Source organism: Pinus tabuliformis, chromosome 2_1, assembly GCF_031772625.1.
Source record: "Pinus tabuliformis cultivar Carrire ecotype Pingquan chromosome 2_1, CPIR1, whole genome shotgun sequence".
Taxonomy (NCBI): Eukaryota; Viridiplantae; Streptophyta; class Pinopsida; order Pinales; family Pinaceae; genus Pinus; species Pinus tabuliformis.
Genome location: NC_142299.1, coordinates 618,495,720 through 618,517,552, shown reverse-complemented (window position 1 = coordinate 618,517,552; position 21,833 = coordinate 618,495,720). Strand labels below are relative to the sequence as shown.

The 21,833-nt window shown below is 39.7% G+C and overlaps 1 protein-coding gene across 1 annotated transcript; it reads left to right on the top strand.

Annotated features, from left to right (window-relative positions):
- Nucleotides 1-1,207: 1,207 nt before the first annotated feature.
- LOC149202036 (uncharacterized) lies at nt 1,208-21,562 on the top strand. The gene is made up of 4 exons (XM_089403073.1): nt 1,208-1,521; nt 1,673-1,893; nt 20,835-20,956; nt 21,064-21,562. The coding sequence occupies exons 1-4, from the start codon at nt 1,397-1,399 to the stop codon at nt 21,157-21,159; spliced, it is 564 nt and encodes a 187-aa protein (XP_089259199.1). The 5' UTR covers nt 1,208-1,396; the 3' UTR covers nt 21,160-21,562.
- The last annotated feature ends 271 nt before the right edge of the window (nt 21,563-21,833 follow it).

Genomic DNA, 21,833 nt, shown 5'->3' with positions numbered 1-21,833 from the left:
TTACGATGGATATGTTTTGACCTATAAATTAACATACATCAACGCATTCCATCAACAATAGTGGCATCGATAACTACAATTTACTTTATTCAACTTAGAAAAAACAAAGAAATCAACTATTTAGGCATACCGGTTTTGCTAAGTCACTGATGTTAGTTGGTAGAATTAACAAGTGTGACTAAACTTGTTTTGTATCTCTATAAGCAAAAAATGAATCACCAGTGGCAAACTCCTTAACAATGCAATTTGAACATGTTATCCACCACCCTACAAAAAACATTGATCACTTCTTAGAAAACATAATGATTCCCCTAAATCAACACACACATAGGTGTATTTTTATCGTTCTTCCACTTCAAATTAGAATTACCAAACTTGTAGGTGTATCTTCATTGATCTTTTATTTCAAAATAGAATAACCAAACTTTTTACTTTATATTATTGAAAATAATGGTAAAACACTTTACTACTTAAATAACATATTCTAATGTTATAGACTATGAAATATCACAATGATGAAATTTCATTCAATATTAACAATGTTTTCCTTATTTTATATGTTAAAACCATCACTAATACTCTTCTTTATACTTAACTCCTTATTTTCTCTCATTAAAGTTTCCTTTAACATTAACATCCTCAATAATTTTGATGTCCTCTTATTATGTCTTCTTTATAATTAAACTCCATTATTTTCTCTTTACATTGAAATTTCCTTTCACATTAACATCTTCAATAATTTTGATTTCCACTTATTGCCGGATAAATAGATGTGGGTTATTCCATAATAGGACTTTGAGAATTTACATTTTTAAAAAAATAAAAAGTTATAGATGATTTAGATTTTATAATTTCAAAATATTTTTGGTGGTATACACAATCCAACTAATAAAATTGAGGATTTCCTAAATGTCTTTTTCTATCATTTTAGATTATTATTCTTGAAAATAGGTGAAGAATTCATCAAAAATGTGAGACACCTTATCACACCACCGTGCTCTGAAAATTTTCAATATTATTACAAATTCTTAACATTGCAAATGCCACAAATATTTTGATGACCATCGAACATTTGTCAACCATTGAATTTATATGTAAAAGATTTCTAAATAAAACTATTTATAAAATTAATATCATATCAAATGAACCCTCCACCAATAAGACACACATATCGCTATGTTTCACATTGGAATATCATATCCCTATGTTAAAAGAATATTTACACTTTCGCGCAACTTAAACTGAAAAACTTCCCGTTCGAGCCAGTCATGAGAGGTTCTTACATGAAGCCCGTCGCGTCATATGACCTTGATCTTTCAAAACCTCACGCTACCCAAGGGTTTTAGAAGGTGCGCAGGGTTTTGCAGAGCTACCGTAGGAGCATAATACAAGCGAAATGGGGGGATCAAGGCGAAGGTCTAAGAAATCCAGACCCAAAGTGCAGGTCGGTCTTCCAAGGGTTAAGCCGCATGTTTTCAAGCCCGCCTTTAGTGTTCCTCCAAAGCTCAGAGAACTGACAAGGTATGAAAATTCTATTTCTCATTTCTAAAATTACAGTTGAAATTCCGTCCGGATATCTCAATGCAAATCTTCTTTCGTTCGATCGAAAGTTGTTGAAAATCATGGCGGAGTAATCGTGGCTTCGTTTTGTTTTCAATTGTTTTGCGAACAGTGGAAAGTGGGACGAGATTGGCACCGTTATTCGAAACTATCGTTCGTTCGGGGTGGCTTCTAATCCAAATTTGATTGGGGCAGTAAGCCGTTGTGGGAACATTGTCGAGGTTGAAAGCTTGCAGAAGCCGCCGGAGCCGAATCTGCCCAATGAAGACAATGGCGAAATTAAGGATCTCGAGTTTCAAGTTATCGACAGTGGCAGTGACTTAGAAGAGGATGGTACTTCCCCAAGCCCAAAACATTTTGATGGTTGCTGTTTTTGGTCAATATGCAAACCCCAAATTCTAAAATGTTTGATAGACGTAATAAACGCGAGGAAGTTTCGTTTTGTTGTTTCACCCTAAATCGGTTTTTTTTGGAGACAGAGAGATATTTTAAGCCCTAATGCCATGAGGTGCGTTTGTTGTGTCTACCAACACCCTAAACTTTTTGCCCCCGCACGGCACCTCTCTCTCTATCACACAGATATATAACTCCTTGACGTTACCAGCGGGCCTCGAATTTCAAATTTACCCTGAGCGCGAAGTGAAGTGAATTTTTTTTGATGATTATTTGTTTTTCATGCCCGTCATTTTACGTTTTATGCATATTCATGAGCGTCAAATACATTTGGGAGGGGAAAAGCTTTAGATCATAGATGTAACCAGATTATTACTCCAAGTTTGGGTCACTGACTAATATTGAATAAGGTAAAGGATGTTTGGATTGCATAAGGACAAACAGATAATCGAATTTCACATTAAAAACTGCTGGGCTGTATTCTGACGGATTTGCACCTTTGGTTAAGACGGATAATGGGTCAGTTTACATTTGCAAAAATGCTATTTCATCTGTTAGCCTAGGAGTGATGTGTCCTTCAAAATCATCTCTATCAAGATCACCAACGATTAGAATTTACGATGGGTAACTCAAATACTTGGATGTCACATATACGGTTTCAAATTTTTGTACCTGTCACTGTCGATGTTTTGGAATTTTCATTGACCATCATATACATGTAAAAACTAAAAAGCAAAAAAATGTTCCGTGGAATGTCAAATTCCAGGTTTGGTACTAGGTTGCAATAATCGTTGCTATCTAGTAATTGAGAACATAGCTGATAATAGGCACTGGCCAATCTTTGAGCACGACAGCCAAACCATAGGTGGCCTAGTTATCGACTACCACAAGAATGTCCTTATTACAAAGGAGGATGGAGCTCATCACTCGTCCAATTAGTTCTCCATTTTGTAGCTAGATCACAAGCTCACGTTCTTTTTGTTTAAAATTAGAACTTCTAGAGGTCACCCATCTCAATACTAATTGGTGTTTTTGTTTTTTTGTTTTGTTTCTAATTCAAATAAAGAACTTAAATTCGCTGAACTTTGTGAAGGGCTGCACCTTTTGAATCAGTAATCAGTTTTTGTGATTAGGTGATGTTGTGATTGATTGTGTTGTTTGGATTGGATCTTCTGGCTGAGCAAAGTGTTGCAGGCAATCAGCAATGTTGTGTACGATGCCGGTGAAAGACTTCGACAATGATGTTCAGAACTTAGAAGAAAGTAGCAGAGCTGCAATTGCAATTTGCTTCCATACAAGCAAAGCTCACTAACATTAGTTCACAACATCCTTACTTCCTCACCCTCATACAAGGTATCGTGAATATCTGTGTTCCATTTTCACATTGCATCATTGTATGAGAGTGAAGACATGCATACAAATCCACTTGTTTTTGAAGATGTAAATTCTCTGTAGTCATGGGAGCCACTTTGGACATAATCAATAAATTTTCTTCTGAAAAATCTGATGTGATGAACCATGCACCTATAAAAATGAAAAGAAGTTAATGAATACAATCTACTTGGAGGGGTAAACCTCTTTTAATAACGAATCCAATACACAAGACAAGATGCGATGATCCCAAAACTAGGCCTTTTTGGTATATATATATATATATATATATATATATAAAAGAGACAAAGGGTACAATTATAATTAAAGGGTACAATCAAAAGTTTTGGCCGACCTACTAATATGAAACTGCAAATGTGAGAACTCAATATTTGGGCTTAATAAGGGGTTTAATGCTTAACATGCCCCTCTCATTCAAACAAGTGTTGTCCTCAACATTTGACTAGCCGTGGATGTTATTGCATGAATAACTCATTTTTCCATATCGCCTCTTCCACTAATAGGTTCTTCCATTAGATGAAGTACTCAGTAATTGCTTGATTTCACACCTACTTAATCCTTGTTTCAAGGATAATTTCTAGTATGATTTTCCCTCCTTTATTACTTTTTGGTGAAATATTTTGCACTGAAATCTTGTCATTGATTGCTTTCTTTAATCGATAAACATTGAAGTTTAGGTGTACACATGAAGATGTGTTAAATTTTTTGAACCTAGTAACTTGGATATTTAATTCCTAGCATATTTATCACAAATTAACTGAATAAAAACACACTAAGATCTTCACATAAACGGAAATATTTATTGGAAGCAAATTAAATCAGCCAATCTCAATCACACAAGCATACACACATTTTCTTGCCTAATCAAACTGTTCCTCATTAAATCTTCAGAACCTACTCGGGCTCCCTTAATGGAAAATAACCATCTTGGGAAACTACATATACAACAATAAACTTGGAGTTATCCAACTAGTCAAGCCATAGATTTGTCCTTTGATCTTGCTTGGTTGATCTGGATCCGTCTCTCTTGTTGCTCCTTGCACCTTCCTTGGACCCAACACACTTGAATGGAAGTCCATCTCCACCCAATCATTGAGATGCCCTCCTCTCAATGTCATGTGCTTATTGTTTCTCTTGCGCTCTCTCCCTTAGCCTAGTCTCTCTTTTTATAAGCTCGAGTTATGATCAAATCCACAACTCTAATCTCGAAAGTTATTGATGGTTGAGATTATATCTCACCTCACTTAAGATTGATGGTTGAGATTCATTTGATTCACTAATGCAAATTGTTGAGAAATCTAGGGGCAACAAGATAGGTGATTTCTCTTACTTTGATAACTGCTTGTGATGTATTTTACTTAACTTAATTAACTTCTTCTTTCACTTGATTATATTTTGTGTTCTTTTCATCAAACAACTACCAAACCTTAAAGAACAATAAGACAAGAGGACACAAGATGTAGGTGATCAGCCAGGGCCAAAATCTCTCCACTTGAGAGGAAAACCCACAAGAATTCTTCTCTTCTTATAGTACTTCAATTGACGAATTCCAAGACATACGACCCTTGGATCAAGACCCTCCAAGGCCAAGTCAAACCTTTCCTCTTTGACGAGTTTTCCTTCTAGCAACTTCTGCAATTTCGACCTCCATCAAATTCTTTTGCACCTTTGTCCTCCCAGCAAATTCTTCTGCAACTTCGACCTCCAGTAGTTTCTTGTGCAGAAACCCTAGCCTTTGCACGTGTGGAAAATTATGGTAGTTTCTTCTTCCTTTCCTCTTTGCTTGAGTTGATTCTCTCTTGTAGAGAACTCAACTTGCAAAGTGTACTTCTTGATGCCCTAACTCGACTTCTATAACTCGGCCTTTACTGTTGCAATAAGTGCCCTGATTTCTTCACATGTGTGAGGAGTGATAGCCCAAAACCAATCCGAAATTCTCGCTCTTCTTTTCTTCTTCTTGTTATTCTATTTCTTGCACCTTTTCCTCTTCCTTGATCGAACTTGTGTGAGAGTGAGTGCTCTAAGCGAGGTCGAAGCCTCCCTTATATATAGGTCTCCTACTAGGTCGAATTGCTTCTTTTAGGCTGGCTTGTCCACTTGTGAGGGCCGACTTGATCTTTGCACCATGACAGGGCCTGTTAGGTCCCTATAATATTAGTGATTTCCCCATTACTATTGTCATTGTAGCCCTGCTCCTATTGTCCCCATATTGTTATTAGTGTGCCCCATAGAAACCCACTATTATTATTGTTGTGCCCTTATGTTATTACCGTCATGTCGGCTTGATTATATTGTGACCCCTTAGACTCCTATATATAGAAGGGAGGTTTAGTCATTTGTATCATCCAAGAATTGTTCATTTGTGTAATGTAAAGGAGATTGCCCCCTTGAAGAGACTGAATTCTAAGGCGTTGATCTATCTTTTCTATCTTTTTGTGAGCTATTTCATAACATTTGGTATCAGAGCTTTGGATTCTAGGGTTTCGCTGCTCCAAACAGGTCATTGTGGCATTTTCGCTATAACTTTTTTTCTGCGACGTTTCAGAAGCTAAAAAAAAACCCATTTGAGCCGAAATCATTTTGAACTTCAGGTCTGAATTTCAGAGCTTGTCTCGCTATATTTTCAGAGATATGATCTGAGGAAGTTAGGGTTTTTGCAGACTCTCGAATTACATTCCAAACAGGCGACCTGGGGAAAATTGTCATAACTTTTTTTTGAGCATCAGATTGAAATTTCATAAGAAGTTTCAGAAAGAGGACGACCTGTAGTTTTTTGTATATCAGTTTCAGGTACCAAGGTCAGTTTTTTGTATATCTCTTTTGTATATTAGTCTTTCGACCTTGGTACCTGAAACTGATATACAAAAAACTACAGGTCGTCCTCTTTCTGAAACTTCTTATGAAATTTCAATCTGATGCTCAGAACAAAAGTTATGACAATTTTCCCTAGGTCGCCTGTTTGGAATGTAATTCGAGAGTCTGCAAAAACCCTAACTTCCTCAGATCATATCTCTGAAAATATAGCGAGACAAGCTCTGAAATTCAGACCCGAAGTTCAAAACGATTTCGGCTCAAAGGAAAGTATTTACACACAGCTATTTATGAGAATGAAATGTTGGCAATACTACATGCACTTAAGAAATGGTGACCCTACCTAATGGGAAGACACTTCAAGGTAAAAATGGATCATGATAGTCTTAAATACTTTTTAGAACAAACATTATCCTCTGAAGAGCAACAAAAATGGGTCACAAAGATGTTGTGTTATGACTTTGAAATCATCTACAAAAAAGGGAAGCAAAATGTTGTGGCAGATGCACTCTCAAGAAAGGATGAGGATGTGGAAGCATTGTTGTGCACCATTTCTGTTATCCAACCAAATTGGATAAACGAAGCAAGGGATGAATGGAAGAATGACAAAGAAGTGTGGGAACTCATTCAAAAGATACAACAAGATCCCAGTACATCTGATACATTTAGATGGAAAAATGATTCGTTATGGTGCAAAGATCGCTTATACTTATGTAAGAATTCCCAACTCAAACAAAATATTCTTATGGAATTGCACACTTCTCCCTTAGGAGGGCACTCAGGATTTTTAAAAATTTACCACAGGGTTAAGAAGGAATTTTCTTGGGATGGCCTTAAATCAGATATTCAAAAGTTTGTGGCGGAATGTTTGGTTTGCCAATAAAATAAAGTTGAAACAATTAAGACTTCAGGTCTATTACAACCTTTATCCATTTCAAGCCAACGTTGGGAGGAGGTTTCAATGGATTTTATCACAGGTTTACCCAAGTCCGAAGGAAAGAGTGTCATCATGGTGGTAGTTGACAGACTTACCAAGTATGCACACTTTTCTACATTATTGCATCCATTTAAAGCTTGTACAGTTTCTACTGCATTTATGGAAACAATTCAAAAGCTACATGGAAACCCAAAGATTATTGTAAGTGACAGAGATCCCATTTTCATTGGAAATTTTTGGATAGAATTATTTTCTTGTCTCGGTACTCAGTTAGCTTATAGCTCATCTTATCATCCTCAATCGGATGGGCAAACTGAGATGGTAAACAAATGTTTGGAAGGATATCTTCGTTGCTTTGTATTTGATAAATAGACACAATGGGTCAAATGGTTGCCTCTGGCTGAATGGTGGTATAACACTTACTTCCATACTGTAGCAAAAATGACCCCATTTATGGCACTTTATGGATATCATCCACCATCCATCACATCATATTTAAGGGAAAATTCTAAGGTTCAAGCAGTGGAAACATCACATCGAGCATCAACAACAAGTTCTCCAACTCTTAAAGGATAACCTCACGTTGGCGCAGAATAGAATGAAACAACAAGCAGATCAACATCGCAGCGAAAAAAGTTTTGATGTAGGTGATTGGGTATTCCTACGACTACAACCATATAAACAAATGTCCTTCAAGCAAGCTAAGAAGGATAATAAACTATCACCAAAGTATTATGGTCTGTATAAGGTGTTGCAAAAGATTGGTACTATGGCATACAAATTGGAGCTTCCTGCAGCTTCCTGAGTGCACCCAGTTTTCCATGTTTCATGTTTAAAGAAGGTTATAGGTGACAAGCTCCCAGTTCAAACAATATTACCAGAACTGGATGAGGAAGGAAAAATCATATTGGAACCTGAAGCAGTCAGAAACAAGAACTCAACAACGACGAAATCAATCAATTTCAGAATATCTCATAAAGTGAAAGAACTTATCCTCTGAAGATTCCACATGGGAGGATGAGAATTTTATACAGAAGCATCCAGAACTACTCAAGCATTGAGGACAACGCTTTTCAGAAGGAGAGGGGCATGTTAGGTCCCTATAATACTAGTGATTCCCCATTACTATTGTCATTGTAGCCCTTATTGTTATTATTGTGCCCCTATTGTCCCCATATTGTTATTAGTGTGCCCCATAGAAACCCACTATTGTTATTGTTGTGCCCTTAAGTTATTACTGTTATGTCAGCTTGATTATATTGTGACCCCTTAGACTCCTATATATAGAAGGGAGGTTTAGTCATTTGTATCATCCAAGAATTGTCATTTGTGTAATGTAAAGGAGGTTGCCCCCTTGAAGAGGCTGAATTTTAAGGTGTTGATCTATTTTTTCTAATTTTTTGTGAACTGGTTTCATAACAGGGTCTTGGAGGATCTTTTGACTCTATTTTGACTCAAATAATTTTTCTTAACAATATGTAACATGCCCAGATGGGTCTCCAATACATGACAATGACTCAATTGAACTGTAGACTAACTGACAAGCCCTAGAAGCACTCAATGGGTGCTTGACCTAAAAATAAATTTCCTTTGAGCATGAAACCCATGCCTCAAGAATAACAATAATAAATTTATTTTCTCTTTACATAAAATCATGATTACATATGCCATTATGAAGATCGAACCAATTTACATTTTTCAACACAAATAACCTTTGCATTAGATTAGATTAACTCACTTTTGTCTTATAAAATAAATTATTTTAATCACTAACGTAATTTGCTAGGGTTGAGGGTCTATTAGGCAACCTTTGCATTCCTAGACACAGTATTGTGTAGAAGTACTTACCTGAGCTACAAACATTGACATTCCCTCCTAGCGAGGGAGGTAATTACTCAAGAGCCACCTAAATTTTTTTGTCCCTTTGGTCTTGGCACAATGTCCTCTGGAGGCTTGCTCTCCCTAAATGTGCTCCCAGGAGCATCCCTTTTCACGATGGCTTTTCTCCAAACTGTTGAAAATGTACCAAGGAGGTGTTTCCGAGGCTTTTCTCCTTTTGGCCTAGGGAGACACATAAATCACTTTTTGTCTAAGTGATATTATGAGTTTATTAATATCAAGGGGGCTAATGTACTTTTTATGTGGAGATGTACTAGGCACTTTATTATTAAAGTCACATGTGATTCAAAAGTTACTTTATGTGAAAAAGTACTAAGTACACTTCATTTTATTAAAGTGCTTTTTAGAATGTAAAGTGACTTTATAAGGAAAAAGTGACCATGATACTAAAACATTAAAATGTACTAAGGAGGCTCATTAATAGAAAAGGGGACCACATGAAGGGTCAAGTAGGGGACTCATCTCCACCCTCGATCTAATGGTTAGAGATTAAATCTCAACCATTAGATCCTAAGGATAGGGTTCCAATCTTTTCTAAGAGACAACAAGGGAGAAAAGGAGTTTGGAGGCTCATTCATTATTCTCATGAGAACATTGAGAAGAGAGGAGGAGCAACAAGAAGAAAAGGAGGAAGGGTTTTGTGAGAAGAAAATCGTACAACAAAGGGTACAAGAGAGGTTCAATGGTTCGATTCTCAAGGAGGCTAAGATTAAGTTGTGGTTGAGGCTTGAATCTCCAAGGAGCAACGTTGTAAACTTTAGTAACCAAGTCGAACTGTTTTTCTGAGTAAGAGGCAACGTACTGGCATCAATTTTCTCATCCACCAGTCAAATGGTAAGAGGCTGAGAATCTCGGGCTAGAGCAGTGAAATTCTTTGGCCAGACAGAGCATGCTTCTGCGTGTTTTTAGAGAGGCTTCAGTGAGGTGTATTGGGTAGAAAAAGCCTACATAAGAGTTATGTATTCAATAGAGAAATACATGTCAAAGTTCTGAAGTGTTGTCTGCTCCTAATATTAAATTCCTAGAGTTCAGTGAGCTCTAAGGAGGCGCATTATTTGCTAGAGTAAAGGACTGTGAGCAGACTTAATTCAACCCAAAAAACTTAGAGTTAAAGCAACCTTTGATAAGAAGCTTCAAAGGGATGAGATAAGGCTAAACCTTTCTTGAAATTTTGTTGTAAAAACTTTCTTTCGAGAAGCAAAATAATAGCCTCCTTCTAGCACTGGTTATCCCCAAGCAGTGGGGTTTTTCTGGGGTCAATTTAACCAAAAATCACTGTGTCTAATTGTGTGTGCGCATGTAATTTGTCTTTTGTATTAGCTGTGCTAATTAAATGGTAGAATAGTCCTAATGTTTTATATAAATGCAATTATTAGTCTCATGTTTCATGATGGGATTGGGCATTAAACCATGCAAAACATAAAACTGGGTTGGGCTACAAGCTAGACACAAATTTCTTCACAAGCCCTTCGGTCTGCTGCCATATCTAGATTTGTAGCCCTTGTGCTAAGTCCTTCTAGTGCTATTGCTGGTTTATAGATATGCAAGGAACTTCTCATGGATTTATGTCTCGGTCCTTTGAAGACACGCACATAAATATGTTACCAAACCTTTGATTGGTACAGTCTCCCTCTATACCTTTGAAAGGTAACCTTTACCAATCACTGTTGGTTGCACTAGCACTGTCCTTCGTACTAGTTCCCTTGACAACGTGTCGTTGTTTCCTTGGTTGCACTCTACATTGTCTTCTTTGTGCTTACAACTATATGTTACTTTTATGGCAACTTTTGGTTGACCCTTGCACGTTGCGCCTCCTCCACGCCCACGACTCATTCTTTGTGATTGCCTTTACTTGTAAAGCCGTGGCTTTGCGACTGCCTGTACCTATAGGCATGGGCCGATCCCAACACATTGTGCCCACTGCTCAATTCTCTGCAGTGTTGTTTCATTGTGGCTTCTTCCGCCGACCCATTGCTTGCCCTTATGCATGTCCTGACTGCCATCTTGATTAATGGTTACTCTGCAGTTTGTGTCACCTTTGCAACTATTGGTTGTAGTGGCAGTTGCAACCAATCTGCTACCCTGACACTTTTCCTAGCATCTGAACATGATTCACATGGTTGTTGTTTGGCCCACACTGTTTCCTTGTTGACTAGTTGAGTGGTTGGCATCTCTTGTGCGTGTGGCCTGGCTGTTGGCACCTCTTTTCCACCCTTGGTTGCTGGAACCTTCTTTCCTTTCCCCCTGTTTGCATGCGCAACCAGTGGCTGTCTCGACCTGCCTTGCGGTTTGTTTTCCTACTCTGGTCCCATCTCCCACTACCTCTTCCTCGTGTACAACCTTTCCGCAGTGCCGATCCCCTCACGGCCTTGCCAAGTGGCACCTTTGGTGGTTACGTGCTCTCTACATACCCCTGCATCAACCTTTCTTGGTTGCAAGTTCTTTCCTCTTGCGCTTTGTGTTGAGTTACTCCTTGGCCTGGTTGGAACTTGGTGGCACCCACTGTCGGCCGCCCTTGCACGTCCCCTCGGCCCATGGTCTTGTCGCCATTCTTCGTGTTGACAAATGGCTCCAGCCTGTTGCAGCCCTATCTCAATGGTTGTGGCTCTCATAGCTTGTAGGCCCTCATGCTTGGGCACTTTGCCTACCTTGTGGTATGTGTTGATTGGTGATAGGGCCCAACAATCTATTAGCCGTGTTTGCAACATTTTTTATTTTGTTTGTTTCTTTCAACTTTCATAACTTGGATCTTGGCCCCATGCATTTTTTTTTTAGTTTCTTTACTCAGTGATTCCTGTGCTATATTGTCCTAAGACTTAATTACTCAGCTTGAAAATATAAAAATAGTGCATCGTATGGTTGTTGGCTAAACTTGGCCTCTTGATGCTTGTACGAACCTAGCACCTGGTGATTCGAAAATTGGTTCATCAGAATTGACAATTTGATACCATGTTAAATTTTCTAAACCAATAACCTAGATATTTAATTCCTAGCAGATTTATCCCAAATCTATTGAATAAAAGCATGATTGGGATCTTGACATAAACAAAAGTATTCAATGGAAGCAAATTAAATCAACCAATCTCAATCACATAAACACAAATTTTCTGCCCAATCAAATAGTTCTTCATTATTTTTTTAGAACCTACTGAAGCTCCTTTATTGGGAAAATGACTCTCTAAGGAAATTAAATATACAAGAATAAACATGGAGTTATCCAATTGATCTAGACCTAGATTTGTCCTTTGATCTTCTTTAGCTGATCTGGCTTTGTCTCCCTTATTGCTCCTTGCACCTTCCTTGGACTTGGCACACTTCAATGGAAGTCCTTCTCCACCCAACCATTGAGATGTCCTCCTCTCAATGTCTTGTGCTCATTGTGTGTTTTGTGCTTTCTCCCTCAGCTTAGCCTCTCTTTTCTATGCTTCAGTTATGATTGAATCCGCAAATTTAATCTCCAAAACGTTTGATGATTAAGATTGGATGTCACCTCTCTTGAGATCGATGATTGAGATTTATCTAATGCACTAATGCAAAGGTTATTTGCGTTATATTAGATTAACTTACTTTTGTCTTATACAAGAAATCAATGTAATTGCTAAAGTAATTTGCCAAGGTTGAGGGTCAATTAGGCGACTTCTACATGCCTAAACACTTAGGCCTATGTAGAAGTAGCTGCTTGAGCTACGAAAATCAACAAGATAGAGGTAAATTTAATTTGTAAGCCATATTTCCAATCCTTTGCAACACCTTATAGGGGCCATAATACTTGGGTGCTAATTTTTTGCCATCCTTTTGTTGCTTGAGGGACATTTGCTTATATGGTTGAAACCTTGAAAATATCCATTCCTCAACTTGAAATTTCCTTTCACTACAATGCTAATTTGCTTGTTGTTTCATCTATTTTGTGCTTTTATTAAGTTGTCCTTCAATAGTTTGAGAACCTTCTGTTGGTGCTCTATGTGGTTCTCCACTACTTGAACTTTTGCTATCCCTTTCAAAGGTGATGTGATGGATGGAAGATGATATTCTTAAAGTGCCATAAATGGGGACATTTTTGATGAAGGATGTGTTGTACCACCATTCTGTCAAGGGTATCCACCTGACATGTTGTGTTTGTGTTAAGTTTAGGTATGTTCTATGCTTAGAGCAATTTATTTTAATTTTCATAGTTAGCTCTAAATCTTTTCCAGATTAGCAATCACATCAGCATTAAAGTAAACTACAGATAGAACATAAACATAAATCGCAGAAGACAAGCCAAGACAAGAGGACACAAGATGTGGCACTAGCCAGGGACAAACCCCAATGTGGGGAAACCCTTGATCAATTCCTCTTATATGTTCTTCAATAGTTCAGTAGAGAGAGAGAGAGAGAGAGAGAGAGAGAGAGAGAGTACGTTTACAACAAAAGTCAACACTTTGACTTATCTAGATAAGAGCATAGATCATTTCTAAGAAGATGATACATGAGATCAGTTCAAGACATGCTGCGTCAACTGATTCTCCATGGTGACTCCTTCACCTATAATCATGCTGCATCTCGTCATCATGCTGCACCTCACCGTGCTACACCATGCTGCACCCATCATCACAATGTTGCATCTTATCATGCTTCATCAATCATTACAGTACCCATCATTGTATTGCATCATGTACCATTGCTGCACCATGTTGCCATATTGACCTATGTGTTGGCTGCACCTTGCTTGCTTTTTTTCCCTATGTCCTTAGCATGCTTGCTGTTGCATGCTAGTTGTCCCTTGCATGCTAGCTGCATCTATACATGCTTACTGCACTAAGTATCATGCTGTTGTCCCCATATTAGTTTGATGTCCCTTGCATGCTTGCTGTAACATTGCATGCTTGGTGTACTTGCTGCTAAGTACCATACAACTGTCCCAATGTTAGTTAGTTGTTCCTTGCATGCAGCTCTCCTTCGGAGACAGATGCTTCGGCTGAAACCCCAGATAAACACTCCGGCAGCTCCTTAGTTCCAATCTGCGCCACGAAAAACCCCAGCGTCAGCCTCTAGGGACTGCGTCAGCCTTTTTTGCCCTCTGCGTTAGCTTTCCCAGCAGTTCTGACAGTTCCCGGTAGTTTCGGCTATTCCTGACAGTTCCAGCTTCTGCCCTCTGCGTCAGCTTTCCCGACAGTTCCGGCAGTTCCCGGCGGTTCCCGACAGTTCCGGTTGTTCTTGGCAGTTTCGACTTTTGCCCTCTGCTTCAGCTTTCTCGACTGTTCCGACAGTTCCCGACAGTTTCGGCTGTTCCCAGTAGTTCCGACTTCTGGCCTCTGCATCAGCTTTCCTGGTTGTTATGACAGTTCTCGACAGTTCCAGCTGTTCCCGGCAATTCCGGCTTCTGCCCTTTGCGTCAGCTTTCCTGACTGTTCCGACAGTTCCCGACAGTTTCAGATGTTCCCAGTAGTTCCGACTGTTCCCGATAGTTTCGGCTTCTGCCATCTTCGTCAGCGTTCCTGGCAGTTCTGGCAGTTCTCGATAGTTCCTGGCAGTTCCTGGCAGTTCCCGACAGTTCCCGACAGTTCCGGTTTCTGCCCTCTAGATTAGGGCAGCGTTATCCCTTGGGATCTCTCCTCCTACTAAAACCCAAAGACAAGTAGAGAGGAATAGATCCCAAGTGTGTTGAAATGACTTGAAGGCCACCTCTATTTATACTAAAACGTTGAGCACATGTGGGCTTTATTTGGTCGCTGGCCGACCTTGACAAATTGTTCCATAACACAAATAAATTCATATCTCCATGAATACTTATCGGAATTGGATGATCTTTAGATCAATCGTACACCTCTCTATGAGAGGGATCCAAGAAAAATATCAACTGCCATAAATAAGATGACCCACATGGAGTTTGGCCCTAGTTGCCAATTTTAACACTCCCTCTCAACTAGGGAGAACTCCATCCCCTGATCCATATGTCTGATTGTACTATCTCTGCCATCAATGCCTTGCACTGCTCTGCTGAACCATGAAGATGAAGAATTGATCGAGAATGTCTCATACCACTCTCTACTGACCTGAAGTCAGTGCCATATGAAGAGAGTGTGTCATATCACTCTCACTGACTCGAAGTCAGTTTTATTGATCCTAGATCAATATCACAAGAGAGTGTCTCAAACCACTCATACTGATCTTAGATCAGTTTCATTGATCCCAAATCAATGGGGGTCATCCTAACATAGGGAGTACGGTAGATATAACGATGCGTCCATTGATTGTACTACTGTGGTCCCTAACCCCATTTCCCTGCTCATTGATTAGATGAGAGGTACTTCCCATGAGTCCCAGACTGCATGGGTAGGATGCCTCAACAGGAGAACTAATCATCTTGTCCACAGGAGAATGAATCATCCTGCCCCACAGTCGCCATGGGAGAACTAATCATTCCGGCCCACAGGAGAACTAATCATCCTATTTCACGGTTGCCACGGGAGAACTAATCATCCCGGCCCACAGGAGAACTAATCATCCTGTTTCACAGTTGCCACGGGAGAACTAATCATCTCGGCCCACAAGAGAACTAATCATTCCGACCCACAGGAGAACTAATCATTCTGTTCCACGGTCGCCACGGGGTATCACAGGGGAAGGTTGAACTTGTCATCCTGTACATAGTGCACCACCAGGGGAGGGTGAGTTGCCCTGTGGTCGTATGTTGCTCCAGTAAGTACCCCAAGCCCCCCAAAGCTCAATGCATGCAACATGCAGGACCCTTATAAGAAGGTTTCTTAACGACTCCAAGTCGTTCGGGAAAGTCACAAATTTGACCTTTCCCTCGGGCTTTGACAAAATGTCTGCAACTTGTACATCAGTTTTAATGCGATGGGGCCTCCTCGCTCATCGACTTACCATATCCCAGATAAGGCAGTATCTGATGTCTATCTGCTGGAGCAATCATCGAATACAGAATTCCTCAATAATCGAATCCCCCTTCTAGTTGTCACAGAGAATCATAGTGGTATTCATCATGTTTACAAACATCTCACTTAAGAGCTTTCGCAACCAGGCAGCTTCACACGAGATCATACTTGTAGCTATGTATTCGGTCTCGGCGGTGCTTATAGCAACGACTTTTGCTCCCTGCTCATCCATGATATCGAAGTAGAATCCAAAGAGAACCAACACTGAGAAGTGCTCTAGTGATCCTCCACACTGCTTGCCTAGTCAACATTCGAATAATCATGCAGTTTCATATTTCAGATAATATATCTCAATCCATGAGAGATTATGCCCCAAAGATATCTCAGAAGATTCTTGGCACCAATCCAGTGAGGCTCAACCAAATATGAGCTCACCGTGCTAACTGTAAAACATATATCTGGACGGAAGTTCACCAAGAACATCAATGCAAACGAGTTTATGAAACTCAGAGGCATTTCCCAAATCTGGTCCGTCATCACCACCATATAACTTTTGAAAGTTAAGATCCTCGAGGTAGTCACTGGCTTGTAGTTTACCATTCCACATCCGGAATCCAACTCCCTCTTACTTGTGCAAGTGAGAGGGTCTGCACCTATCAGAAATAGGTCGTCCTCAGAAGGTGCCGGTATGAGAGGTATATCATCCACAACCTTCGAGCAATGGTTTGGATCGGTTTCACTCCTAGTGAATCTCAGCTTCATCAGACAGCTATCAATCCTCTCATATTATGCCCGAGGTGTTTTGCTTCAAGCCATAGAGGGCTTTCTTCCACTTGCATACGTGAGATTCCTGATCATGAATCTCAAACCCCTCGGGTTGTTCCAAACCTGTGGACCTGCTACATGAGGGGAATGGTCCCCTTGTAAGATTTTCCTTCGGTACATCTCAGACATGTACTTTCATGCTCTTTTTGAATTCAAGCATCCCTGTCACCATCTGACTCACAGACCTCCGGTGCTATGTGTCAATGGACATGGTCCCTAGTGGACTTCCTACAACTTGATACAACCTTGAACTCAAAAACATCTTTGAAAATTCTATTTTCAAACACGTACCTTTCCATCGATGAGTGCCACCCTGTAACCTTTGACTTCCATTGCTGAAATGGACACTAGGTTCTTCTTGCGATCAGGTACATAAAAGAGATTCTGTAAATGAATCGAGTTACCCTCATTCAGTTGAGGGGTAACATTCCCTACACCCTTCCCGGGATAGGTGGCATCGGCTCCAAGTATAATCCCACGATTGTTTCCATCTCTACCAAATTAGAGAGTGCACCCTTCTATTCGATGAAGTGCCTTGAAGCACTACAATCAATAAGCCAGATTCCCAAAGAATCTGAAGGAGAGGGCCAATACAAGATAACACTTCTTTATCTTATCAAAAACAACATTTGATTCTTCATACCCGGGGTTCCTTGCTTTCATTGAAGAGTCGGTTGTATCCTTGATGACTTGCATTACCTACCATTCCTCTTGATCATTGAAGATGTCCCTAGAATGATTGTTATCTTCATCAAGAGATGTGTCTTTGCCATTCAGACACTCCTTCGCATAATGGCCGAACTGCCTTTCCTTCCATCCTTAGATCCGGACTTCCATAGAAGTGATCTTTAGGTAGGCCATCAGAAGCTTCTGTTGCGCCACTCTGATAATATTCTCTGCTCTAACTTCACCCTTGGTGAATTTGAAGAGGGATGAGGAACCCATTGATCCTTCTGTCCTTTCCCAACTGTCTTAGGTGATTGCTCTTTCACTCTTGCTTGGGCTTTGTCTTCACCTTAGCTCTGATTCCATGTTAAGTTTAGGTATGTTCTATGCTTAGAGCAATTATTTTAATTTTCACAGTTAGCTCTATATCTTTTCTAGATTAGCAATCACATCAACGTTAAAGTAAACTGCAGATAGAACATAAACATAAATCGCAGAAGACAAGCCAAGACAAGAGGACACAAGATGTGGCGCTAGCCAGGGACAAACCCTAATGTGGGGAAACCCTTGATCAATTCTTCTTATATGTTCTTCAATAGTTCAGCAGAGAGAGAGAGATAATACGTTTACAATAGAAGTCAACACTTCGACTTATCTAGATAAGAGCATAGATCATCTCTAAGAAGATGATACATGAGATCATTTGAAGACATGCTGCTTCAGCTAATTCTCCAAGGTGACTCCTTCACCTATCATCGTGCTGCATCTCGTCATCATGTTGTGCATCACTGTGTTGCACCATGATGCACCCATCATCACAATGTTGCATCTTACCATGCTTCATCAATCATGATAGTACCCATCATTGTACTGCATCATGTACCATTGCTGCACCATGTTGCTATATTGACCTATGTGTTGGTTGCACCTTGCTTGCTTTTTGTCCCTTGCTTGCTTGTTGTCCCTAGCATGCTTGTTGTCCTTAGCATGCTAGCTGTCCCTTGCATGCTAGTTGTACCTATACATGCTTATTGCACTAAGTATCATGCTGTTGTCCCAATATTAGTTTGATGTCCCTTGCATGCTTGCTGTAACATTGCATGCTTGGTGTACTTGCTGCTAAGTACCATACAACTGTCCCAATGTTAGTTAGTTGTCCCTTGCATGCAGCTCTCCTTCGGAGACATATGCTCCTGTTGAAACCCCGGATAAACACTCCGACAATTCCTCAGCTCCAATCTGCCCCACGAAAAACCCCAGCGTAAGCCTCTAGGGAATGCATCAGCCTTTTTTGCCCTCTGCGTCAGCTTTCCCGGCAGTTCTCGGCAGTTCCGGCTATTCCCGGCAGTTCTGGCTTTTACACTCTATGTCAGCGTTCCCGACAGTTCCCGCAGTTCCAGGCAGTGCCGGCTATTCCCGGCAGTTCCAACTTCTGTCCTCTGCTTCAGCTTTCCCAACTGTTCCGACAGTTCCCGACAGTTCCGGCTTCTGCCCTTGGCGTCAGCTTTCCTAGCTGTTCTGACAGTTCCCGACAGTTCCAGCTTCTATTCTCTGTGTCAGCTTTCCTGGCTGTTCCGACAGTTCCCGGTAGTTCTGGCTGTTCTCGGCAGTTTCGGCTTCTGCCCTCTGCCTCGGCAGTTCTCACACAGTTCAACTCCAGAAAATCTAATCATAATGTTTGCTTATGCCAAGGACAAGTGACAGAAGAAAATATTAATTACTGTGTTGTCATTTTCTGCGATATTGTACAAATTTTCAAATATCTCTATAGATTCAGATGAGCTATTTGGCCTTTTCTCGCTGATACGGAGCTGGAAGAATACTAGCGCATGACCGAGACTGCATTTGATTTTTCACTTATGCAATATCTAAGTCACCGGATTCGTCCTAAACCCCCTGCGAATCCCGAATCCGGCGAATCCGACACGATTCGGTCCGGATTCGTGTCCAAATCACAGGACACGTCGTGTCCGTTTCAGACACGTCGTGTCCGAGGGCGTGTCGCGATTTTCAAAAGCGTGTCGCGATTTTAGGACACGTGTCCGGTTTCCAGGACTCGCTAAGCTCAGCGCGGGAATGAAAATGGCGTGTTTGCTCATTAAAATTGTCATTTGGCAAGTGATTTGTGCTGTTGGCAAGTGATTTGTGCTATTGGAGCAAGGAGTAAAGCATTTTGGCAGCGTCATGATCAAGTCTAGGCCCTAGTATTGATATGCTATTCATGGTAATGTTAAATTCTTAAAGTAAAAGTGACATTCTCCTTAATCTTCATTTTCATCCTTTTACTTAAATTTTTAACATTACCATGAAATGACTCAGGATGTTTGAGAGTGGTTTCGGCCTCATTGGATTTCATATGGAGAAAGTAGAATTTTAGATTTCATTCAAAATCCAACAGACTTATTAGTTTTTCAGGATTTTATGATTGGGGGATTGCAATGTTTCCATTGAATTTTGTCATGTATTAGGGTATGGAACTCGTATTTAATCAAGAGCACCAAACCAAGAGCTTCTGAATATGTCGCTCCCGCTCCCGTTTTCGCTCCCGCTCTTCGCTTTCGCTCTCGCTCCCAAGTAACACTGTTCCTGATGATATGGGTCTGGACACCACTGTTGAGTTGGCATTGGCCAACATGGATCTCAATGATCCAGTGCTAGAGCCTGTTAGATTTGATGACTTAGAGGGGTCAACCTACATACCAGTAGATGCAGAGGCGACCATGGATACAGTGGAGTAGGAGGATGTAGAGGAGAGCAGTGGGGACCATGATGATGGGGACAATGATGCTGATTCTGATGCTGATTGATGCCTTGAGGCTTGTATACCTGTAGTTGTTTTATATTTTCTATTTCTATTTGCCATTGGCATTGCACCAACACTACCTATGTAACACATTTTGATTTGATGACTTAATGAGAAAACTATAGTTGTCAGTGTGTTTATCTTACTATCTTGTAGTTGTAAGTTGTCTTTCAGTTATGAATTATGAATCATGATTTAAATTTTTAATAGATTTATCATTTATGTGATCAATACCACTGACATTTATTTGAATTTTGTATGTACTATGCATGCTAATAGCTATAGATGAAGATCTATGTTTGAAATCAATAAATTTGTATCATTAATTAAAATTTGTGTAAGAAATATGATAATATCTAATTTTTAATATATATATGTATATTTTTTAAATATATATATATATATATATATATATTTAATAAAATAATATATAACGTGTCCTAACGTGTCCTGTTCCGGGGGTCAGCGTGTCCGAATCCGACACCACGAATCTCGAATCCTACGTGTCCCGAATCCCCGTGTCCCGAATCCCCGTGTCAGGTGACTTAGTGCAATATTGATGTCCTTGAGAGTATTTTGACGGTATATTCTTAGCCATGCTAAACTGATAACTTTTTAAGCTTTACAGTGGTCTTTTTATTGATAAAGACGTTATATTTCTTTTCTGTAGATCTGAAATCTGCACTTGGCAAAAGACGGAGGGATAGAAAAACTGCACCTTTACAAAGGCTCACAACTATGCAGCGTGTCTATGTTGGTCGACTGATTAAGATGCATGGAAATGACTACCAGGTATAGTAAAATCGCTAATGCTTTGACTTGGTTTTATTTTGGTTCAAGTTCTTGAATTTCCTTGTCCCTACAGGATTCATTTTGCTTTTGTTTTTATTGCTTTGCAGGCTATGTCAAGGGACTTGAAACTGAATGCAATGCAACATTCAGTTGCAGCTCTCCAGAAATTGTGCAACAGATTTCGTGCTTACGAAAAACTGTAACGTTGCATAAGAGACAAGCATATTGGAGCTAAGAAGATTGTGGTGATCTGTCTTCATTTAGTTGCATATTGACATTGTCTTTACATGTCAAAAGTTGGTGATTAACTACTTTTCAACTTCATTGTTGCAAGGCTCGATCTTTGATTGATCTAAAGGCACAGTTGCTTTTTATGCTTTCCTTGTAAGCTGGCATTTGGTAAGATCTTAGCCTTTTTCTAACCGTATAGGCTAGGTATTAGAGATTTCAGGTTGATAGACTATCAATTTGATAAGGTGCTTGGACTGATTTGATAGATTATCAAACTCAGATATGCTGCTTTCTTTGCCTTCAATATCCTTTCCACGTAAGAATTCTAAAATTAACAAAAATGGGTCTGAATGGCTATATTTTGTTTCTCGTGTAGTTATTGTGTTTCAGAGCTGTGCCAGATTATTGCTCTCAGGCAATAACTTTTTCTGGCAATTGTTATATATGCTTCCGTAATATTCGATCATAGGGGTTGGTTTTAAAACCATCATAGATCCATCTTAAATACGGAACTAACATGAGCTGAGAGGGATCCAATTTCTTCACGGGCTGCGCAATAACTTCTAGATCCATTTGGTTTTCATTTTTTTTGTGCGCTGACATTATTTAGATGTTTTATATAGTTATTTAATTTTTTGTTTTTATT